The sequence below is a fragment of the Artemia franciscana genome, chromosome 3 (genome assembly GCF_032884065.1).
Source record: "Artemia franciscana chromosome 3, ASM3288406v1, whole genome shotgun sequence".
Taxonomy (NCBI): Eukaryota; Metazoa; Arthropoda; class Branchiopoda; order Anostraca; family Artemiidae; genus Artemia; species Artemia franciscana.
In genome coordinates this window covers 22,855,924-22,880,662 of record NC_088865.1, presented here as the reverse complement: position 1 = coordinate 22,880,662, position 24,739 = coordinate 22,855,924, and the positions used below count along the sequence as shown (strand labels likewise).

Sequence of the window (24,739 nt, the reverse complement as noted above, 5' to 3'; positions counted from 1 at the left end):
GTAAGAGCTTCAGTCATCTGGCAATATTTTGGTCGTGCTAAGCGTAAAGGATGGCCTTTAAAAGTAGAAAAATTCGACAATGAGCATTTTGTTGAAGCCGTCTACCGTATGTATTCCAAATACGGATTATGTTAGTAACTTAAGATCATTTTCGAACGGTGGATGGCTTTCCTAATCTTTATTGACATGTTTTTTTTACTTTAGCACGGTATATTAATACCTACCTAGGATGAAAACTTCGTGCGTTATTAGGAGTTCCGCACCATCATCGTAATGCAGAGAAATTGCTAAACTTCAAAATAAAAATAGTCAGGTTGTAGCGGTTTATTTTTCACAAAGGACAAAACAACCACTACGAGTTATTACAGCAGCAAAAATGGTAATAACACAAGAAACTAAGAAGCATCTATGCAGATGACTTCAAAGAACAGACACAATAGGATCCGTATAAAAGCCCAGCTAGAGGCGTGGCCTAGGGTCTCCAATATTTGAACCCGCCCTAGGAGGACAATAGTCAAAAAGAAATAGGCACCCAAACTAGGTTAAATAAGCCTAACAAAAACAATTTGAAGATAATTATTGATGTTAAACGCCTCCATTGGCATCTTCAAAATTGATAGAAATAACACTTGAAATTTCACCACACAACATTTAACCACGACGCATGTACTACTCAGATATTGCGGTCTTAATGGTTTTCACACTAATAAAGAATCCTACATACCGCGAATAAAATTAAGATATAATAATCATAGGTAAAATAGCAAGTTTGGGGAACTAGATTTCCCTTTATCTTCTAAAATAACAATCTTATCATGTAACGGGTTTTCCCAAGCCATGTTTTGTTCCTAATGATTTTGTTACAAGTTTAGATTTTTTTTTATGGACATTTAAAAGTCAAAACAGTATGAATTAAAGAATAAAATTTCTTTCAATCTATTATTTATCTCTTATAGCAATATAAGCACCAAAGTTCCCAATCTTGCATATCTTATCTACGAGCAATAATTACAGTTAGATTACATGTCTTTTTTAAATAGAAAAGGTACATAAGTTACTAAGTAGTTTTTTTTCAAGAAGGTTCCTCCAGTAGAAGTTACACGCTTTGGAAGGGTGCTACATTATTATTATTGGTATTTATAGCAGACACATAAAAATAAAACAAGATACCCAGAACCTAAAAATAAACTAAAAGACTAGTTTCGGAATTTTGGGGCCATAAAATACTTGTATCAGATCACATTCAAGAAAACCAGGTAAGTTTAAACGATATTCTGGTCGGTCGAAATAAGCTTATTCATCACAAAATAATTAACAATATTAAACGATCGCTTCCACAGCAGCAACTGCACATCCCACTTTTAACAGAAGCAAATTTAGATGCCCAAAAGCACAATGCATGAAGAGGCCGAGTGACTAAAGACTATTCGTTTGAACGCATAAAGGTATTTCTTTCTCTTCTCTTTCTAACTGACCCCTGGATTGAATTTAAAACCTACAGTGGTACACTGACAGGTGAAGGGACGAGGAGGACCAGACCCTCGCCACTGAATGAAGCCCAAAAATCATGTTTCTAAGGACATATAAAGAAAGAAAATTCACAAAATTAAGTATGGTTCAGCGCTTACAAAAGAACTAAAGGCCAGTTCAAGAGATCTCTTCTCAATGAACCCACTTTGTAATTGGAACTATAATTTGTCTTTCACGTTCATAATAAATAAAGCAAATTCTTGATGGAGCTCAAATAAAACAAGCACGGCTCATTTCAATAAATCAAAAGGTATAAATTTAAGGATTTAAATGGCCTTTGTTTTATTTTATAATTGACGCATCAAAGTCGTTTCTTTTACGATCAAACATAGAGCCAAGTACTGGATGAAACCAGTTTTCCTTTCTCTTCGTAGTAATCACATTTTTGACAAACACACGAAAAAAGAAACTTTAATTATTCCAAACTGTTTCAACCGTCTTTATCCCAGCCTTATTCAAACTTGGCCATATGTCATCTATTCCTCCCCAGCCCCATTCATAAAAAAATTCAAAAACTGTTTTTCCATCTCACTCACATAAGCTGAGGGGTGGAGAAGCTTCAAAATTATGGAAAAAAGAATTCATTTACCAATCCAACATCAAAAATTCAACCTTTTTTTTTAAAATAATTATTAAGTTGCGAGAATGCTTTATTTGCAGAAATTTGTCGTTTCAGATTCGAATATAATTTAAAATCGACACACAAAAAAAAAACAATAAGGAAATAGTTATCCATATTTATATAGGAGTTCAACGTTAAATTTCTTTAACTTAAAACTTTTGCCTAAAATTTTCACTTTCCATGAAGTCAACATAGAAATGGGATACAAGGTATAAGTTTACAAAATTCACGCATATGACAAACACTTTTTTTTATTTCCTATTTATTTAGCAATCACCCATATTTTCAAATGTTCTAAAAGTGAATTTGCAAGCACTCCTAAGAGTCAAACATTCAGCCAATCACAGAAGGAATAGATTCTGTTATTTTTCGGTATACAGAAAAATTGAAAAAAAAAAGTATCTTACCCCTACAATAGTAGTGAAGTAGCCAGGCTCATACTTTTTGGAGGGGACGGAAGGCGGGGAGAGGGGCATTGATTACAAACAAAAGGGGAACCTCATCTGAAATCGCAGATTTTCAGGTTTTGAGGAGTGGACCTCTTTGTTTCCCTCTGGCTACCTCGCTAAATAATAGCAATATCAATTACAAAATCTCGTTCCAAAACCTTTACAATAAACCAAGTAATTTCGGCTATAAGAATAAATGTTTAAAAATACATAACATTTCCTAGGGATTCTTTTCATAAACTAAATTCATTTTATACACGATTAATCTAGACTATTTTCTTCAGACAAAAGCTTTTGTAACATTAGCGACCCAGGAAAATACAAACTTCAAAAACAGACGCTCCCAGCCTATTATACGGCAACCTGTTCCGGTACGGGATTAAGAAAAATACCGTTACGTGACAAGGTAAAAAAACTATTAAGGAGCAAATTTTCGTAGTCCTTTATAATAAATGGAATTAACTGAGTACTACAACTAACAACTCATCGTAGCACAACGCCACCTAAGGCTAAAACAGTGGCACAAAGCAGTGTCAGCTGCTTAGATTTCTCACCTCAAGGGTAAACACTCCACAAGCGGAAGAAGGTTTTGCGACAGGCAGCTTTGAAACACATTACCCAGAGTTTTTAGATATTGTCTTACGCATGCATTTGAAATACATATTAACTAACATTGCACCGCCAAACGAAGTGGGTAACATCCACACCCGATTAATTTTCATCACAAACTCTCAGCTAAAGTAATCCTCAGATATTAACACTATTTTAAGAAGAGTCAAAACCGATCTCTATGGTAAATTGATAATTACAAAGACTACCAGGGTTTTACTCTAATTACTGGCTTCCAAACGCACAGGTCATACGCCATTCAATAGATGACTTTTATGAACCCTGTTGGCCGGTAAACAAGGGTATTTGTATTGCCCGTAAAGATAAAAGCGGAATTCACGGGAAATTTTGGTGGCGGTCCAAAATGTTTGATAAATTGTTGACGTTGATTGAGCTTCAGGCCGAATGGGAGACCTACAAAACAAACTTTTTTCTTGCAAAGAAAAACGATTTAAGCCAAAAGATATTTTCTATTGTTATACGAGGAATATTTGACTATCTTTCCACATTACCTAAAGGTCTTCTCAAATTCTCCGCTTTAATCACCAACCAATTGGGTACAGGAAAAGAACTGGTGCAAGCAGGGCCCTACCGTGATCATAACCGTTCCTTATCTTGTGAAGTAATTCCATAGCTAATAAATTCTCCCGCTACTAGGGGGGGGGGCATTAGCTAGTGATTTCAACTTACCTAGCCCGCATGGGACGCATAATAGCTAAAAAATATGGAGCCAAGCTTTCTAAGATTTTTTTTTTTACGTTTTACACTAAGATTGCACATCCCCCCCCCCCTAGTAAACAGGTACTTGTATACATATTAAAAGGTTGGGAGCGTCTGCACATAGACAAGAACTAGAAACTCGACAGGGAAATTTGAGAACGTATATCTCGCAAATAAAAAGAAAAATCATGGTGCTCTCTGGTCAGAAATTTGGAAGAATGTATTTAATAGAAATGCATATCAAATCGACTACTATTGAAAGTGTTTTGTTTTGTTTTTCGAAGGCTACGTTTCTACCGTCACCGCAAAACCTTTCCTCTTTCAAACGACTTTATAATGGATCCAAATATTTTAAAAATAGCCAGCTTTTAGGCATAGGCAAGAAGGCAGAGTTACCGCTTACTTTTTGCTTAAAAAGCAAACTGCCATTAATTTTTCAAAATTCTTATTTCCATTTTTGCTCTTATCTTGTTTTTCCCTCTCAGCTTTGTATATTCATACAATAAGTCATTTGATTCTACGAATGAATTTGCAACAGCTTTTCTTTAGTTTTATATCTAGCACCATCGAACAATATATCGTCAAAAAGACAAACAGAAACGCAGCCAAAACCAAGAGTCTGAAGTTTAACCATGCTATGGAGAACACCAAAACAATAAATCAGCTACGGTAATTGAAAGGGTATTAGGTGACATTTTTTCGACATATTAGGATCAGTACTGTTCATCGATTAGTCCAATCCATTTTTCATACATTATTACGTTTTCAAAATCATTAGCAGTCTGTGTTCCTTTTTTTTCAAATGCATAATAATTTTTCTCATTTGCGAATATAGCTGAAAATTGTAGCTTTTGACAATAATGTTTTTTTGCCGTATCTTGGATGCCATGAAAAACCTTTCTTATATACACAACCTGTTGTTAAAAATATCAAAACCACCTATGAACATTTTTTAGTTGTATGTATCACACTGAGGTAGGAAAGAAAATAGAAGCCAGATTCGGACTAGTTGGTGTCATCTATTCCATTCTTCCGTAACGAAAATTCAATTCTAAATATGTAGCATGACCCTGAGTTAACAGCGAACACTGACCCCAAATTTCGCAGACTCTGGCCTCTATTCTTTTATCCATCTCTATGGTCTATCCCAACAATTTATGTCATGTGACAAAACACCCTTTCAATTACTAGAGCCGAAAAAACAACTTACACTAAAAATTGAAAACCTTGTCGCTTTTAACTGGCGCCAAAATAAGGGGAAAAAATTCTCACCTATATAATATAAGGTAAACCTAAACTATGAAAACACTATTAATACACGAAGGATAATGTCATTAGCCTCTTCAGAAGGAATAGTATTACTCATTTAGGGTGCATGTTGAGGTGCATTGTTGAGGCTACTGGCCCTTATGTTCAGATAGCTTTCGTCGTCTGGTAACAAGCGTCTGCGAGTCGTCAACTGTTTTCTTCTTATTTTTACGGCGGCGCTGGCTTGCATGCGGAGTTGTAGTTTCACTTGTCGAAGCAGCAGAACCTATTGTAAGTCAATTACTTCATTAAAAAAATGAATAATTACTTATAACTATACATCAACAAACATATAAACATGAAGATTATTCAAATGATAGGAGATTACGAAAAGAGAAACAAATGTGTTTTTAAAAACGAACTAAAGGTTCGCTTTTTTATATCTGTTTTTTTCATCATTTTTGGCCAGCCAGAGACTCGACAGATTTTAACTCGCTGGTTTTGATTTAATCCCATACAAATCGTGGAAAACTCAAGTTCATCATTTTATAATCCTTTCATTAAGACACAAATAAACTGTCCCGTCAACGGTCAATGTTTTTACGGCTGTACTAGTCAAAATCCAGGATACTGGCCTAAAATCATATATTAGGATTTTTGGTGTTGAAAAATTACAAAAATTTTGCAGAGGAAACGAATGACCAGAAAGTCTTTGTTTCTTGGAAAGAAAGGGAAGAAGTTTAGATTTACAAATATTTATCCGCTTCTGCGAACTTCCTGCCTTAGTGTCAACAGACTACTTAACGGCAAATTCCAATTTATATTTAAAACTGACGGCAACCTTCAAAAGAAGCCAATCGACCTGAAATCTAGGAGAAGGAATCTAGGAGCATACCTAAGTAAGAGTGTACAAAACAAACAAAATAAATAAGACATCGATTTACTGATATTCTACAGTTTAAATTTTATTTAGAAAAGATAAACGCCTTCCCCCACAAAGTCACCAAAATCGGCTGTGATAATTAAAAGGGCGACATTCGTCATTTTGTAACTTTTCAGGAGAGCCAAAAAAAAAACAAAAAAGTTTGTTGGCTGTGGTTGCACTAAGGGATGAGGCTGATGAAGATAAAGGGAACATATTCTAAACCAACTGTTTATACTCTTTTAGTGGTATGAACTAAATTCAAGTATTCCGAACGACTTCAAAATTACTCCATTTTACGGCGTGCGTCTCCTTCCTCCTGGACAAAAAAGGAGACAAATGCCAGGTCCCCGTGTTATAGTTCTGAATTGCAACAAGACCTGAAAAAAAAGACATGCACCACTTAGTGGCATATGTTCCTTTTTATCTTGGTAATACAAGACAGGATAATCCTGAATGCACCATTTGGTTCCTTGTGCTGAGTTTACCCACGTCACACGCATAACTCATTTTCTACCAAAATGGCATATTTCAACCCTTTTGATTACCACAGCCGAAATGACACATACAACGTGTTGTCTTTAGAAAGTTAAAATAAAGAATTACTTTATGAGAGGACTCCGAGCGTAAGGAAGGAGAAATCGAATCCCTCCAAAGTTCTGGCTCTATGCATACTTGTAGTTCCAAAATGACAATTTACTGCCACTCCTCATTTTTACTCATTAATTGATACAAAATTAAATTTTAATACCTCTCTAAAACGCAGACTTCAGTTACAGTTCAAAACAGCCAAAGTTAACTAACTATTCTAGAATTCAAACTTTGAACTGATAAACTTTAGTGATAACCGGGCTTGCCACTCCAAGTTTGGATGATTTGTTCTCTCAACCTAATAGTATATTTTTTGATATTCTAATAGTTGTCAATTCTTTCCTTTTATAGATATTTTATTTTCTGGGACTTTATTGTTTTGAAATTAAAAACAAAACATGCTACAACCGAATTTCATCCTACGAAAAAATAAGTTTCAAAACTGTAGTAAAAATAGCTAAGCCAGACATGGCTTTGTAGCTCCCGTGTTTTCACTGATATTTTCACTATTCATGGGATCTTTTGAAATTTGTTTAGTGATATTTTTTTGCGAGGGCGGGGGGAGGGAGCAGTTGCAACACTGGACATGGCATAGGTATTTACAAAGCCTGCCAGTTATTACATTTACTCATTAATTATTTGCTAATTATACCAATCTGAAAAAGGTTCCAGATTTCCTAGAGGATTGTCCAAACAATCTTACTCAAGTTGGCACAACATCTAACAAATAATACATCATACAAGCCCCTTATTCTAAGCTCTATCAGTATACATTACATTTTGCACAATGTCATGGATATTTGAAATACGGGAGATTCGGGGGAATAAGAGAGGAAAAAAATTGTGGGTAAAAGAAAGAGAGAGAGAGGGGGGGGGATGTCGTCTCCCCATTTCTCCTTATTAAAAAAACATTATTTCAAATGAAAGCAAAGAGCAACGTCAAAACTTAAAACAAACATAAATCATCCTATACATGATGCTATCGCCCCCCTGCCATTGCTGTTTGAGCTAGAGTATTACGCTTTCCTCAACATCGGAAGAAGATATCAATGAAAATTTGAAAATAATGTATTAAAATTCACTTTTAATGCATTTACCGTTCCCCCAATACAAATTGATCCATTGAACTTCCCGGAATAGATGGTACGCGGCTATACAGCACCGTATACACGTTACTATTACTATATAAAAAGTCTATAAAAGCTAATCCTTTTGTGAGGTTTGCATATATATATTTGGGGAAAAATACACCGCCGCACAGTAGAATAGTTTCTGAATCAGGGAGGTTGTATAAATAGTTTTTTTTTTTGGTAGTTGTAAGCCATTTAGCTATTTCAATCTTTTTGGCTGATTCTGGCCCATTTCATCGATTTGTGGCAGATATTGGTACTTTGCTGAGTAATGATACTTTTTATAGCTTAAAAAGTTTATTACAGTTTAAACTTTTGTTCAATGAAGACTCTATGGCACCTGGTTCTAGGCGATAATCTCCCCCCCCCAAAAAAAAAACGGATCCATAACCATGTCTGCTACAACAGAAATAAAGCTCCAAGTGATCTTTACACTGGGATTTATACATCATATAAATTATTGGAAATGAAAACAATAAAAATTCAACTTTATTTAAAAGAGCAGAATTTTTTTTTTTACCAATGATGGCTGCTGTTGTAAACCGTCGACTTCTCTGTTTTTGCTTCTTGTTCTCAGTTTGCAATTCTCCAGAACCAGCTATTTTCTGTTTCGGAATTGGACGTGGCTCAGAAACCTAGGATAAGCATATTTTATTTGGTTTCATGATAAATTATAATTTATCAAATAAAATAGACATAAAAATAGTTTTTGATACATATTTTCCTGAGTTTCATCTATACACATTAATCACATTCAAATTTTTATGTCATTTATCTGATTTAGACGCGATGTGTTTTTGAGCAAAAAAGATAGTCGTAGTTTTTTAGACATTGTACCAATCTAAAATTCATATTCCTTCATATACGCATGGTGGAACTCGATAAAAAAAAAAACAATATTGAAGTTTAACTTTGAAAATCTAATATTTGCGTTTAAATAAAAGGAACTCTTCGAAATGCCACTACTACTTACTTAATTGTATTTGCAGCGGGACCAGGCGTTTCCACCTCACCCGGCATCCGAACGAAGCTTCTGAATTATAGCGTCTTATGACAACCGGTCTTGTACCCATCTTTGGGCGATCTTTAGCCATTGCTTGTCCCATTTGTGGCCTCCAGCAGGCTCCAGATCTTATACACCGCTACTACCACGCTATTATAACGCTACTACATGCGATAGTGACGCAAAACATTTTTATCTGATCATATTAACAGTCTTTAAGCTAGAATTTTCTGTGGGGTAAATTAAGGCCAAATCGTCCAGAGGTCTGGCCCACAGAAACCCTTCAAAATGTCATCCTTATTCGCATGACAAGATTGTAAGATTTTTTCAAAAGCAATAGATAAAAGCAAAGAATGTAATATTTTTTAGTCATTTCCACTAAGCTTTTAAAAACAAATGTCAAAACTGTCATAAAAATAGCAAAATATAAAGACAGCAAAACAACAATAGCAAAAGCAAAAAATAGAAAAATATTTAATCATTACTAGCTAGCTTAAAAATATGTCTTGAACTGTCATAAACACAGCAAAATTGCAAAAACAAGAGCTAAGAGCTCATCTGGCACTTGTGACGAGGCAAGAAGAGCTAAGAGCCAAGAGATCATATGGTATGAGCTCTAGCAAAATTCTATGAATCAATAGGTTGATTTAAAAGGAAAATAAGAGGCTTGATGCCGGTCAGGATTTAAAATAAGAGCTCTGAGTCACGATGTACTTCTAAATATCAAAATTCATTAAGATCCGATCAACAACTCGTATGTTATAAATACCTAATTTTTTCTAATTTTTCCTCTCCCTTTAGCCCCCCAGATGGTCGAATCTGGGAAAACGACTTTATCAAGTCAATTTGTGCAGCTCCCTGACACGCCTACCCATTTTCATCGTCCTAGCACGTCCAGAAGCACCAAACTCGCCAAATAACTGAACACCTCCCCCCAAGTCAACCAAAGAGAGCGAATCCAGTACGGTTCCGTCAATCACATCAAGGACATTTGCTTATTCTATCCACCAACTTCATCCTGATTCCTCCACTCCAAGTGTTTTCCAAGATTTCCCCCTCCAACTCCCCCCAATGTCAAAAGATCTGGTCGGGATTTGAAATAAGAGCTCTGAGACATGAATTCCTTCTAAATATCAAATTTCATTAAGATCCGATCATCTATTCGTAAAATAAAAATACCCCAATTTTCACGTTTTCCATGAATTCCGGTTTCCCCCTCCAACTCCCCCCAAAGTAATAGGATCTGATCGGAATTTAAAATTGGAGCTTTAAAGCGTAATACCCTTCTAAATATCAAATTTCATTAAGATCTGGTCACCCTTTCGTAAGTTACAAATACCTCAATTTTCAAAATTACCCCCCCCCTCCCCAACTCCACCAAAGACAGCAGATCCGGTCCGATTATGTCAGTCACGTGTCTTAGACAGGTTTTTATTCTTCCCATCCAGTTTCATCCTGATATCACCGCTTTAAGTATTTTCTAAGATTTCCGGTTCCCCTCAACTGCCACCCCCCAATTACGCTGGATCCGGTTGAGATTTAAATAAGAGATCTGAGTCACTTCTAAATATGAAGTTTCATGAAGATCCGGTCACTCCTTCGTAAGTTAAAAATACGTCATTCCCCCCCCCCCCCCAATAGAGCGGATCCGTTCCAATTATGTAAATCATGTATCTAAGACTTTTGCTTATTTTCCCAACCAAGTTTCATCCCGATCCCTCCAACCTAAGCGTTTTCCATGATTTTTGGTTCCCCCACTCCAAACTCCCGCAATGTCACCAGATCCGGTCAGAACTTGAAATAAGAGCTTTGAGACACGATATCCTTCTAAATATCAAATTTCATTGAGATCCGATCACCCGTTCGTAAGTTGAAAATACCTCATTTTTTCTAATTTTTCAGAATTAACCCCCCTCCCCAACTACCTCAAAGAGAGCGGATCCGTTCCGGTTATGTCACTCATGTATCTAGGACTTGTGCTTATTTTTACCACCAAGTTTCATCCCGATCCCTCCACTCTAAGTGTTTTCCAAGTTTTAGGTTTCCCCCTCCCAACTCCTCCTCCCATGTCACCAGATCCAGTTGGAATTTAAAATAAGAGCTTTGAGACACGATATCCTTCTAAATATCAAATTTCATTGAGATCCGTTAACCCGTTCGTAAGTTAAAAATACTTCATTTCTCTAATTCTTCAGAATTATAAACTCCCCCCACCCCCAACTACCCCAAAGAGAGAGGATCCGTTACGGTTATGTCAATCATGTATCTAGGACTTGTGCTTATTTTTCACACCAAGTTTCATCCCGATCCCTCCACTCTAAATGTTTTCCAAGTTTTAGGTTTCCCCCTCCCGACTCCCCCCTCCCAGTGTCACCAGATCTGTTCGGGATTTAAAGTAAGAGCTCTGAGACACGATATCCGTCTAAATATCAAATTTCATTGAGATCCGATCACCCGTTCGTAAGTTAAAAATACCTCATTTTTTCTAATTTTTCAGAATTAACCCCCCCCCCCCAACTACCCCAAACAGAGCGTATCCGTTCCGATTGTGTCAATCATGTATCTATGACTTGTGTTTATTTTTCCCGCCAAGTTTCATACCGATCCCTCCACTCTAAGTGTTTACCAAGATTTTAGGTTTCCCCTTCCAACTCCCCCCCCCAATGTAACCAGATCCGATCAGAATTTGAAATAAGAGCTCCGAGACACGATATCCTTCTAAATATCAAATTTCATTGAGATTCGATCTCCCGTTCGTAAGTTAAAAATACCTCATTTTTTCCAATTTTTCAGAATTAAAGGGATTTTCTGAACTAAAGGACCCTCCCCCCCAGATGGTCAAATCGGGAAAAAGACTATTTATAATTTAATCTGGTCCGGTCCCTGATACGCCTGCCAAATTTCATCGTCCTAGCTTACCTGGAAGTGCCTAAAGTAGCAAAACCGGGACCGACAGACGGACAAAATTTGCGATTGCTATATGTCACTAAATTTGCGATTGCCATAAAAAGTAATAGCAAAAAGGCAAAAGTTAACATTCTTGATTCAATAAAGATAGGCTCTGAAAAATCTTCCTTAAATTGCCATAAAAATTAATTAAGTTATGAGCGTGGTAGTCACAAATGGTGACATTTCCTTGATGTAACTCTTTCATGAAATACGAATAAATTAATCAAATTTAAATTCCAATAACGAAAAAAAAATAAAAAAATAACAGGCTTGCGTACGCACTTAAAATCTCAGTATGGCGTCTAGAACTTGAATTTCAGTATTATGAATTTCAACCAAACGAACCAAAGTTATGAATTTAAAGGTGGCCATTTTTTGGCTCAAGAAACTCAAGTGATTGATCAAAGCTAGAATAAATACTCAGCTAGAATCTAACACAGGGCTCCCACCCGGTGAAAAAAAATCACTAGATTTTAGTGATTTTCTTCAGTAATCTAGTGATTTATGTGCAAATTTAGTAATTTTTTTGTTTAGGCAATGTAAAAAAACCTCTGGAAACAGTGATAAATCACTAGGAGTACAGCTTTTAGCAAGGGAATAGTGTTCAATCAATTAATCTTCTTTTTATAAGAGCTAACTACAGTCCAGATGGTAACTAAGTTGAAAACCAGCTACTGTGCTCTTCCACAATGTCCTTGTCATTTGCTCCCCTTCAAATAATTTATTCCTCTTTTTGTTCTGGTGAACTGGTCAGATATGTTCTTCTTTTGTTCTCTTTTTTTAAGAAGCGAAGCATTCTCAACCAACCCTATGTAATATACGGAAGATAAATGGCCAGTAGTTTTACCAGAGGTCCCCTTTTAAGGATAATGAGTTTGATCTCAACCTGGCCAGTTTTGATGAATTTGGATACCGTGAGGATGACTATTAAGAATTTGAAGAAAAAGATTTATGCTTGGCTTGTTATTTATTTTAAGCAAAATAAAGAAATACTCCAAACTATGAAAAACCAAAAATTATTCATAAAATTTCAAATAAACATTCGTCAAACAAATTTTTATTATACCTTTTTAAAGTTCGAAAGGGAAGAAAAAAAAAACAAGAATGAAAATAAGCATAACAAAATTGATAGATTTTAGAATGAACCTAAATATGTTAAGAACAAAAAGTTGAATAACTGAGAGCGGGACCGCGTCTCATCATGCTTAGCTAACGTTCCAGTAAAGAAATAACAACTCTCACGTCAACTCCCAAATTGTTTTAAGCAACAGTAAGACTTTCTTTCTTTTTTTAACGGATGAGACATTAACTTACTTTATGCTCTTTAGCTTCTTTTCCACCCAGGGTGGGAAAATCTGACTCGGACTCCAATTCAAATCCTTTCTCCATTCCAACAGCCTCCGTATTACCGGGCTCTGAACAGGCACCGTGACGAAATGGACAAGACTCAGCTTTGAAACATCCCCCTTCTAACCAAAATCTGAAAAAAAGCAAAAAAAAAAAATGACATGACAATGACAAACAATGCCATTTCTTTGTGACAGGAAATTCTAGTATTGTGCAGTAGCAACAGATTATGCTCACATCAACGATTAATTTATGCAATAATTTCAAACTCGCAGGTTTATTTGTAGCACCATAAATTCATGTACAAAATACTGAAAACATTACAACAGCAATTTTTTAAGATTATCAAGAGAAAGGGTTAAAAAGAGCCATCATGAATGGTCGAATGGATATGCAAAAAGCATTCAGCTGTCACGCAATCAATTACGCAGCAGCTATTCCATGGTTTAACCCGATAATTTCAATCTAGTGAAGGAAGGGAGTAGCCTTTCGATAAGCGAAAAGATTAACAGGGTTGCATTACTCAAGTATCAAATTACAAATTAGTTCTACTCAAGAACAGAAAAAAGCGCTTACAACCAAGGTCCTAAATACAATTAATTGTATAATTTTAGGCCATCTTAACTCAATGAATATTAAAATATCAAAACCTTAAAAAGAAGGAAAACAATTCCGCATGCGCACAGACTAAGTCCTGCTGATTATTCTTAATTGTTGGCTCTAACTTTATACGGTTGGTACTTCTATTTTATAAGCAACTAGCGAATAACTATTGCCCTTCCAAGGTGGAGAATCCCAACAATTAATATACATGGGTGCATACAGGTCTTGGCTTAGGAATTAGGTTAAGAAAACCAGGATATTCTCTAGAAGGTGATCCATAAAATAAATAAGATGCATATTTTGACTCATTATAGAAAAAACAGGAGGATATATACATATATATGTATATATGTATAATATATATAACCAATTTTAACATAATCTAACCGAACCTAAACTAACATAATCTAACCTAACCAAATGTCTACCATAATAGCTTACATAAGACTGAAAAAGTGACTCGCAAAGCTTATTAAATCCAAGTGGAAAAAGAGGAATTTGGGACATTCACTGGTGAATGTCAACATTAACCAGATTTTGGACAGTCACGATAACATCTACACAATTCCAAGCGATATTTACTACGATCCATGGAGTAAAGGTAAAAACAATATGTTTATGCATTAAATTAAAAAATAAAAAATAAAATCTAGAGAAGGGCAATCCTAAAGATCAATCTTGAAAAGGAGTCTCGTATTTCCCTCCGTGTGAAGTCATAGTAACACAGAATATTTGGATTTTTTTAATACAAGGATTCCAACTTTTTTAGTTACCTGCAAGGTATTGCTCCAAGATCGTGGGAAAACTGGCAGTCGGCACGACGGCACTCTCCTTCGACAAAGTACATGCACGGTCGATGATAGCTTCCATGACGACGACTGAAAATAGAAATTCTTAGTTTGAACAATTATAAGGAAAAGAGAATGGTGGACTGGCAAATTTCTAAACTTTGTCAGGGAAAGACGTCATAAAACTTATTGTATACCATACAAGAAAACTGATGTTTATCGCTGGAAGTGTCAATACCAACCAATTCGAGGTGAAACAAATAGCATTTCGAATAGTAAAATTTTTCTCAACGACCCTAAACTGGACGGCTCTTGTATTACCTCATTTGGTATCTTTACTGGAGAGGATTCACAAAAAATTTGAACCCGAGTTATAGTAGACGTATAGAAAAAAAAGCTTTAAATGTAAATACCGAAAATATATTATAAGTTTAAGGCACAAGGCCAAATGATACCTTACTTTTTCCTTCTCTTTCATTAATCCTTTTTATTAATTGATTTTTTAAGTCTGGTGCTTAAACATTTTATACGAAACTTGTGATTCCTTCCAGATACTATGTGAGTTCACCGTAATTCAAGTGTTCGCTAACTTATATGAGGTAAATACATAACCTATACTTTTTTCTTCGGTATGTTTTAAAACTGTCCTTTCCATTCGTTTGTCTTCGCCTAACTTATGCCTAACAAAACAGAAAAGCCGACCTTTTTCCGTAACCAATACATTTTAATTGCTCACTTCTGGATAAAACAAACCTCATTTTATTTTATTACTTATTAAAATTCCTACTTGCACACAGGCCCTCCCAACGGTCTAAAGGTACCTACCGTAAATAGAAGCCCTACAAATTTACTTTTGTTTTTTATAACCCCCCCCCCCCTTTCAGTGAAAGGTTATTTTTTTACATTAAAGGCAGATTCCCCTTTGTAGGAACAAATTATATCAAAGAAATAATATGTATATAGCTCATAAAATATAGAAAACAATCAACATAAGAGATTCTTCTTCTTTTTCTTTCCTTATGCTTTGGTCGAAGGACTTCACTTGTCCGTTACGTTTTCTTCCTGTAGGCAAACGGGCCTCCAAAGACTTTTTCATCACGTGGTTCCGATTCCAGAATTTGTATGAGAGTATATCGACTGCATACAGTCCTTTCACCCCTTTGACTTCAAAATGACACTAGCAATCCTTCTTTGTCATGGGAAGTGCGAGTACTTGAGCTGCCTCTCCCCAGCAGTTTAAGGCCTAGAGGCCGGCTGGTACAAATTCGGCTCTTCCTACTCAATCTCGCTCCTACCTGTACAGTAGACCTTCATGGATAAACCAGCTCATTTTCCTTTGTCTATTTCATGGTGAAAATGTAATGGAATCACAAGGTAACGTTGATATCCTTCAGAAACTCCGAAATCTCCGAGAGAATCAGAGTTTTAGAACTCTTTGATATTGGATTTTTAAAATATAGTGCTGCTATAGTAGGCTGCAATCCATGGTCTCTTATCTTATCTAAAGCTTTCTTTTTTTTGGAAAAAGGTCCTGACAATCAAATAAAATATGTTGGAGATTCTTCCCACTGGTAGCAAAACCTACACAATGGGCTTTGCGACTGCTTAACTCTATATTTTTCTTTATTAAATTAAACTGACCCAGCTCTGATTCGAAAATATATAGTGCTGGCCAATCTAGATTGAAATGGGGAAGAAAGCTGAGGAGATAATTTGGTCCAAATACGATTGATTCTGCTCCTCATTATATTACTTACGGTTTTTTGGTTAGACTCCAGATATTTGCTATCTGCTGCCTGCTGTGCAGTCTCATCTGCTACCTCATTTCCTTTGATTCCACAGTGGCTGGGTACGTGTTGGATATAACTTCTATTCCTTGTCTGGAAAGTTGTAGAAGGGAATTCCTAATTGCTGATAAATCACAGTCAGGAGCTTCCCAATTTATTTTTGAGACCAGCTGGAGGGCAGATTTTGAGTCACTTTTTTTGTGGTGATAACCACTGAATACCACCATTTGAATAACCACTTTTTTTGATGGTGGGAGGGACTGCAAGAGAGTATTTAGAGCCATTTCAATGGCTTTCAGTTCTGCTGATAGGACAGAGAAGCCATCAAAAAGTCTCAGGAGCAGCTTCAAATTGAAATCTGCTAGGAATACGCCTGCATCCGTCTTCCCTTCTCTTAGCGATCCATCTGTATATACTTCAAGGTAATCTAGGTAATTCATTTGTTTACACATTAAAAATAGCTGAATTATTAACTGTTGTGGAAGGTTATCCTTACTGTTAGGAATCAGCTCGAGAATAACTTAAGGGGCAACCATTCTCCAAGGGGGGCGGAGGGGGGAATCTGGTATAAGTAGAGGATTAGATACAGTCTCTCTTCTCCAATTCGAAATAGTTTCTTTGAACAGTTCAATTCCAGAGGGTAGTTTTTGGGATATGCTTCTTAGGTCTTCGAGAAGTGTGGAAGTGACAATGTGTTTAGGGCCAAAAGCTTGGATCTTCGTGAAGTACTTTGTTGATAGAATCTTCATTCTTTCTTCTATTTTGGGACCCCAGCAATTCCACTCAGGGTGTCAACTGGAATGTGGCTGGGAAGACCGAAGGCTATCCTAATCGCTGAATTCTTGAGTGTTTCAAGTATTCTAAGGTGCTTTTTTGAAGTTGTACCATAAGCCTGGATTCCATATTCAATTATCCCTCGTAGATATAATTTATAAAAATCCATCAGAGTTTTTGAGGAGGATCACCAAGAGGTCCCAGCCATTCGCTTCATTAGAACTAGTCTTTTCAAAAAAGAGGTTTTGGCGGCTTCCAAATGTGTTTGCCATGTCAACTTCTTGTCAATATGGACTTCCAGGATCTTTGCTGAAGTTGCAACTTCTAGAGTTCTTCCACTTATCCTGATCTCTCGATTGGTGAGGGTATTTCTTTTCCTATGGAAAACTATGACCTTGTTTTTTTCGGTGGACAATGAGACTCCATGTTCCTTGGAATACTGGTGAATTTCTTCAAGAGTTATCTGTGCTGATTTTGAGGCTTCTTCTATGCTGGGGCTTTTGTGGCATGTTAGTAGGTTATTAGCAAACATGCCTCTAATATCAACGGTTGTGGAGGTTTTAAGGTCAGATATAAATTTAAGGAAAAGAAGAGTGCTTAAAATTGCTCCCTGCGGAAGGCCACGTTTTATTAATCGAGGGGATGAAAGTTCCTTCCCTACTCTTACATAGATAGTTCGCCCTCAACAAAAAGGCTAATTTTTTGTGAGAATCCAAACTCTAGCATTTTTGAAGTCATTTTTTTATGGCATACATTATTGTAAGCTCTTTCAAAATCATACAAGAATGCCACGGATGTTTTTCCTTCTTCAAATCCTGTTTTTATTAAAATTTTCCAATCTGGCTATGTTATATAGTGTTCTGTGATGTTTCCTGAAGCCTGTCTGTTCAGCCTGAATCAGCTCGTTCTTTTCCCTGAACCACTCTAGCCTTTTGTAGACCAGTTTCTCTAATAATTTTCCCAGGCAGGGTAATATAGAAATCGGTCGGTAGGACTTAGGGTCGTTGCTCGGCTCCTGCGTTTTGAAGACTGCTTATGATGGTGGGTTTCCATATCTGTGAGAAAGTACTACTAAGCCAACACTGGTTAATTACCATTAATATTCTAGTTCTGAATTCTTCAGTTTATTTGGTTAATTCTTCTTGTTTATTAAGTATATCACAAAGATTCTACTTTTGGTTACCAAACTATAAGAACGATTTTAGAGTCTGTCATCTTAGCAATTTTTATTGCAAATTTTATCATTCTTAAAAGTAAATTGAACTCTTAATGTATTCCTTTAAAGGCAAAGAAATGATTCTCAGCCATGATAATAATAACTGTTAGTTATTTTCCAATTTTTGCAGGAAAACGCAAATCGGCATGCGTTGAATTTTTCAACACACGTGAGAAAGCATGCTCAGTAATCAAACCAATAGTTATTTCTTACAAAAGAGCTGCAATAAAAGTGATTATTTCTATGAGATTTCATAGCAATTTGTAAGATTTTTATGATTGTTTCTTAGCAATAAAAGAAGTTCAGCAGCAGCATAAGAGTTGAAATTCGTCTTCTGTAAGATGAAGTAGTTGCAATTTTGAGAGGAACGGGTTGAAAGGGACGTTTCTTGGGAATTCAGTAGACTGCAAGGACCCTAATCCAACAGCAACCCCTACTCGTTTTGGCCTAGCAGATACCAGTTAAGGTAAGAGTCGCTGTTCCCATCTTTCCACCGCGAACTGAAGTCTCCAGCTCATCGTAGGTGGGACTAATTGATTCCTTTAAAAGCCGATTTAAAAAAATAAGATTAAATTTTTACCGCTTATTTTTCCATTTTTCTCCAGATTTTTTCTTCTTCTTTGACTGACTCGAACTTTTCTTTGAGCCACCTTCTGATTCTGCAGTACATGGGTTATTAACAATGTTCCCAAAGATTTCATCAAATAATTCATCATCTAAATATTCAACTGGAATATGCACAGGCGGCCAATCCTCGTTTTCAATAGCCTAAAAAGTTAACATTCTAAATAGTTAGTTAATAAAGTTAATTAATCCGGTTCGGCTTACGTGAAGCCCCTGCAATAATTATGCCCGTTTAATAGAACTGACGCGGATTTTCAGGTGAAACAAAGAAAATTGATTATAGTCGATAGTTGAGACGAAGTGAAATAATTGAGAAATAGTATAGAGAAATAAAAAAAAGTGCTAGTCACATAAGTTCATTGGAGAGCCAGAAATTAGATGACAGAAACATCCATTGACTTAACATTGGCTTTTTGTTGCTTAAAAGTCAAGTTCAAACATACTGAAAGAGGGTCCCTCAGTCAGTAAAACAGTTGTTTTCTCAGAATAAAATATTGCAATGGATTTATTTTAATTTCTTATTTTCTTTTCAAGTTAAGAGTTTTAGCTGACAAAAAGAAAAGAAAAAAAAGGCCCTTTCTTACAGATCCAGAATGCTGGAGCGCTTTGCCCATCGAAGAGTTATGACCAACCTTGATGTAAATGTTACCAAAACACATACACTTGCATGAGGTGGTCTCAAGCAACATTGTGCAGACAGTTGCTAACAGGAGCAGGTTAGTAAGTAGAAAAAGAAGTTCACTGAGTAGCCGTTCGTCAATAAAACGGCCATGCTCACTATTTTCCTATGAAAACTGATATATTATCGGCGTTTTGGAACAAAAAACCGCTCCCATCCCTACATTTTGCATTCTAACTTTTTTTCGTATCTTCATTAAACAAATAAAAAAAAAAAAACTTGTCCCCCTTCCCCTGTATTTGGGTGAATTGGCGTCACTGCGTATAATTCTGGGTTTTCATCATATGATGTACTTTCATACTTAGCCCTCAACATCTTCACTGTTTTGTGCATGTTTATTATTTCTACTATATTTGTTTAAATTAAATTAAGGTTGTAAATTTACTTGAAATAACAAACCTCCTGTCCATAGCCTTCTCCATAATCTTGAAGCCATGCCTGTTCATAAAAATCTTCACCCACATTTTCCCCATAGCTCCAAGTTTCATAGCCTTCAGGCAAAGCTGCTGATTCCCATACATTATTTGCTCCTTCATTAAAGACGTCCTATAAAAAACACGACAGTTAAATGTATGCTTAAATCTTAATATATATATATATATATATATATATATATATATATATATATATATATATATATATATATATATATATGCACCTTCTATATATATTAATTGCTCCTTCATTAAAGACGTCCTATAAAAAAACACTTGACAGTTAAATGTATGCTTAAATCTTATATATATATATATATATATATATATATATATATATATATATATATATATATATATATATATATATATATATATATATTATATTTATATATAATAAGTATATATTTATATATAATATGTATAATATATATATAATATGTATATATATATATATATATATATATATATATATATATATATATATATATATATATATATATATATATATATATATATATATATATATATATATATATATATATATATATATAAGAAGACTAAAAAATTAAAACTAAGAACAACTTCAATAAGCCGAAAAATTTGAGCAATGAGTATTTTAGATAACTGAACTAGTCCTTTTATTAAGCAGTTACGAGTAGCATTAAAATTACGTTTTAAGCAGGTAGTGAACGCCTGTAAAAAAAAACAAAAAAAAACATTAGAAGTAATGGAAAAATATTTCTTTGCTGTCACATACCGACGGCGAATGGCGAAATTCGTAAGAATATCCACCATTTACAACAAGTGCTCACTAGTAGGTTGACATTTCGTATGGGTATGGGTTAGGTTTCGTATGGGTGAGTCTCCTCTTATTAATTGCAGTTTTGAAATATTTTTTTTTTTAAACTTAAGACATGTGTCCATTTGGCCTAGTAAAGACCCTTATTGTATATGATACTCATCTCTTATTATGCAAAATACAATGCAATTATTAGCCAAAGATTATATAAAATAAGAACCTACGTATGAGCAATCGAAATTCTCTTCGGAATGTCCAATGCCTTGATCTTCATCTATGTCACTTTCGCCACTAAGCGCTGTCCAAATTTCTGCCAGCAAATTTTCCCCATCTTGATCTTCATTTAATGTATTCGTATTGCCGTTCTCGATCTCAATTTCTACTTCTGAAACAATAATATTTTAGGTTGCTAAAAAGAAAATAAGCCACACCAGTGGTAAAAGATAAAAGATGTAGCACTAGACTCTAAAGTCCAAACAGGCGGTGCTGATCTCTATTTTATAGCCCTTCAACCTGGAAGTACAATAGGAGGTTTGGGGCCAGCCATACTGTACTTTCGCACACCCTTCCAGTTTGCCTTCCTCAAATTTCTCCAGGTACCCATTTAGAGCTGGGTGGAATATGATTAAACTTACAGACTCATTCTACTGACCCCCATTCCAAACCAAATAACCCGCGATACCAGGACACGAACCTCTGTCCTTACAGACACAGGATTCCAAGTCTAGCGGGCTAACCACTTGGCTAGGACGGCTACTAGCACGGGCTACCTTACCAAAAAGCACATCGTTTCACTTTTAGCATGGCTATTATTTTCCCGTTTCTTAAAAATAAAACAAATCAATAATGTTATACAGCAGGGTAGGGTTGGATTAGGTTTGAGCTGAACAACTTATTTGTCACTTATTAATCCGTCTGAAATTTATTACCAAAATAATATACACGAATCGACCATGAAATTGCCAATTCATTCATGTTCTTTGACGACAATCACGTAAAAAATAGAAGCTTCAACATTTCCGTAAGTTTAAGAGTTTGGCCTCATCATAAGTGTGCAGTTTGATTATAGACTTTGGCAAAGCTGAGTATAGATAGGATTGAATTTTTAATTTCTGTGAAAACTTAAAAAATGGCCACGTGCATTGTAATTGAACTTCGATGACTACTGCATGGACCAAGAGAGCTAACAACTGGCATATTTTCTAGGTTTCCTCAATCGGCATAATTTGGTTAATGATAAAAGCCATTTGTCAAATGAAAAACAAATCAAAGAATAAAAAGCACTTTTATTTCTCTTTTAGCTTTAGTCATCATCTAATATTTTGACTTTAATGCAAAATATATGTAAGCGATATGAAAACAAGCCTCTGTTTGTTTCCTACTCCACACCATCTTATCTTTTAGCCTTTACCCTGCATATGGACACAAAGCTAGAGCTCTTAGAGGGAGAGGAGGTGAGTTCTTGTCCTCCTCTTTAAAATGATCTGATATGAAAAATGTGAGAAATTGAATGCTTCAGGAGATAACAATGGTGTTCGAACTCGTACTTCGAATACCCAGGTTCACCCCATTTGTGAGGTATGTTGGGACATCAAGTTAAAATTACAAATTCAATCCTTAAGGCAAAAAAGTCGATACAAGTATTTCAGAAGCACCTACTCTGTTATTGACTTGTCCCTCAACAGTTAAGCCCAAGAAACCGTTAAAAATGAAAATCAATCTTGCAATATCAATCTTAAGAACAGTTAGGTCCAAAGCAACCCCGTCCTCCCTTTTGTGCTTTATCTTTCATTATCTTTCTTTTTTGCGCTTTTTTCATTATGTTAGAGACCCTTTCAGAAAAAGAAAAACATGCAACTTATAATACCAGGGTTGTATAGCCAAAACGGGTTGCAAGTAGGGACTTAAGGGTCTTTTTGGTTTGAAAAAAGGGACCAAATAGGGACCAGACTAGGGACCATTTTTTTTATGTAAATAACTGAAAATAACTGGGTATCCAAGCACTGTTCACTTACTTCGTGCATTTACTTTAACATAGCTACTTTGGATACAATGCGAATACAGAGAAAATTGCACACAAAAAGGGACATAAAAATACACACGAAAAAAAGTTAAGTTGCATTTTTCGGCAACTTTTTGAATACATTTGAGATGAGCTCCTGCTTCCTTTTTCTAACAGTGGATTCGACCTTCCGAACAGTTGCCTTTAAGTCTTTGTCTTTTTCACGTTGAGCTTTCCGAGCTTCTAACATAGCATTTGCCACCTGTAACCCAACCAAATCCAGTGTTCTCTAGTCTTTTCGTCGCTTCTTCCAAAAAATTGTCTGAAGCCGATTCCTGTACTGAAAGCTCTTGTTTCTTTCTATCCAAATCATTGTCTAATTGCAACTATAGATTCTTTCTCCTTTTCTAGGCTTTCTTTCAATTGTTCGCGCTGCTTTCTCTCTTCTTCTTTCGTCTCTTCAGCTTTCTTGGCAGCTAAGCTTTCAAGATATTTCTCATATGCCAATCGGGCAGACTTTGCACAGGAAATAATTTCAGGGGATTCTTTTTTCTGTGGATCAGGCATCAATCACCATATGAATGATCCATACCATCTTTCTCCTTCAACCACTCATTTTTAAGCTTGCACTTCCCCATTACTCAGCAAAAAAGTGCCCTGAAAACAAAGAGCGAGCACAGAAGGAAAAAAAAAAATCCCTCAGCCAAACACCTTTCTACATGAGAAAACTGTCAAGACATCCTTCAGAAACAAAAAAACTATCAAATCAACCAAATTTTCAACCTTTACTGAATATGCTGAGTACTAGCGCAATTTGCCATGTACTCTGTCATTTTTGACTCTCCTACATTTCGATTACTAATAACTCTATTACTAATTACTAATAACTTATTTTTTTATTTGGTTAAACAGTTGCATGGCAAAACTTGAGGGGCTTTTAAGCATTTTATGTTATTCAAATAAGGCTATGCAACTGAATTCCACAGCTCTTACTAAGGAATTATTTGGACATAGGTGCACAAACAGTTGGTTTTTATATATATATATATATATATATATATATATATATATATATATATATATATATATATATATATATATATATATATATATATATATATATATATATATATATATATATATATATATATATATATATATATATATATATATATATATATATATATATATATATAAATATATATATATATATATATATAATATATATATATATATATATATAAATATATATAATATATATATATAAATATATATATATATATATATATATATATATATATATATATATATATATATATATATATATATATATATATATATATATATATATATATACAGAAAAAAAAAAAGAAAAAAGAAAAACACTGACCTTTATTCACAATTTCGTCTTGGAGCCAAGGATCATTCAAACTTTCACTAGTCCAAACACGATGCATAATATAGTCGGTATTTTCAACTTCAGGGACATAAAGTGTATCATAAAAGCGCGCAAAATTTAAACTCTCTATCATATTCTCGGTAGGTGTCTCACAACGGCTACTAAAGGCAGCTGGACCATCTAAATCAGTTTGACAAAACTTTTCGGTTTCTTTAACTTTGAATTTTAACGGAAAACTTTCAGTGCATTCAGGGCTATCTGGTTTTTCCATATTCGCTGGTAGATTGGATTCACGGTATACCATGTAACGATTGTAATCCTCGCCTGGAAAAAAAAAATGTTTAGATTTTCAGATCAAAAGAAACAAGAGAGCAAGAGTAGGAGGTGACAAGAGAGAGGGTACTTGTTCACATTAGAATAAGACAATCACACATCAAAAACGCAAGTTCAAACAATATAATTTGCTAGACATCATCGAAAACAAATACATTTAGAGAAATTAGTTTAACTA

At 35.1% G+C, this 24,739-nt stretch overlaps 1 protein-coding gene across 9 annotated transcripts in view; it reads right to left on the bottom strand.

Moving 5' to 3' along the window:
* Positions 1-309: 309 nt before the first annotated feature.
* Positions 310-24,739, bottom strand: part of LOC136025037 (uncharacterized) — a 97,826-nt gene continuing 73,396 nt past the window's right edge. For all 9 annotated transcript variants that reach the window (XM_065700693.1, XM_065700697.1, XM_065700695.1 and 6 more), the window contains 8 exons: positions 24,220-24,552; positions 21,052-21,212; positions 19,991-20,137; positions 18,869-19,056; positions 14,497-14,601; positions 13,088-13,253; positions 8,342-8,456; positions 310-5,464 (listed from right to left, as the gene is read on the bottom strand). In XM_065700693.1, the coding sequence (XP_065556765.1) occupies positions 5,328-5,464; positions 8,342-8,456; positions 13,088-13,253; positions 14,497-14,601; positions 18,869-19,056; positions 19,991-20,137; positions 21,052-21,212; positions 24,220-24,552 (1,352 nt within the window). In that variant the 3' untranslated portion in view covers positions 310-5,327. The remainder of the gene's footprint in view (positions 5,465-8,341; positions 8,457-13,087; positions 13,254-14,496; positions 14,602-18,868; positions 19,057-19,990; positions 20,138-21,051; positions 21,213-24,219; positions 24,553-24,739) is intronic.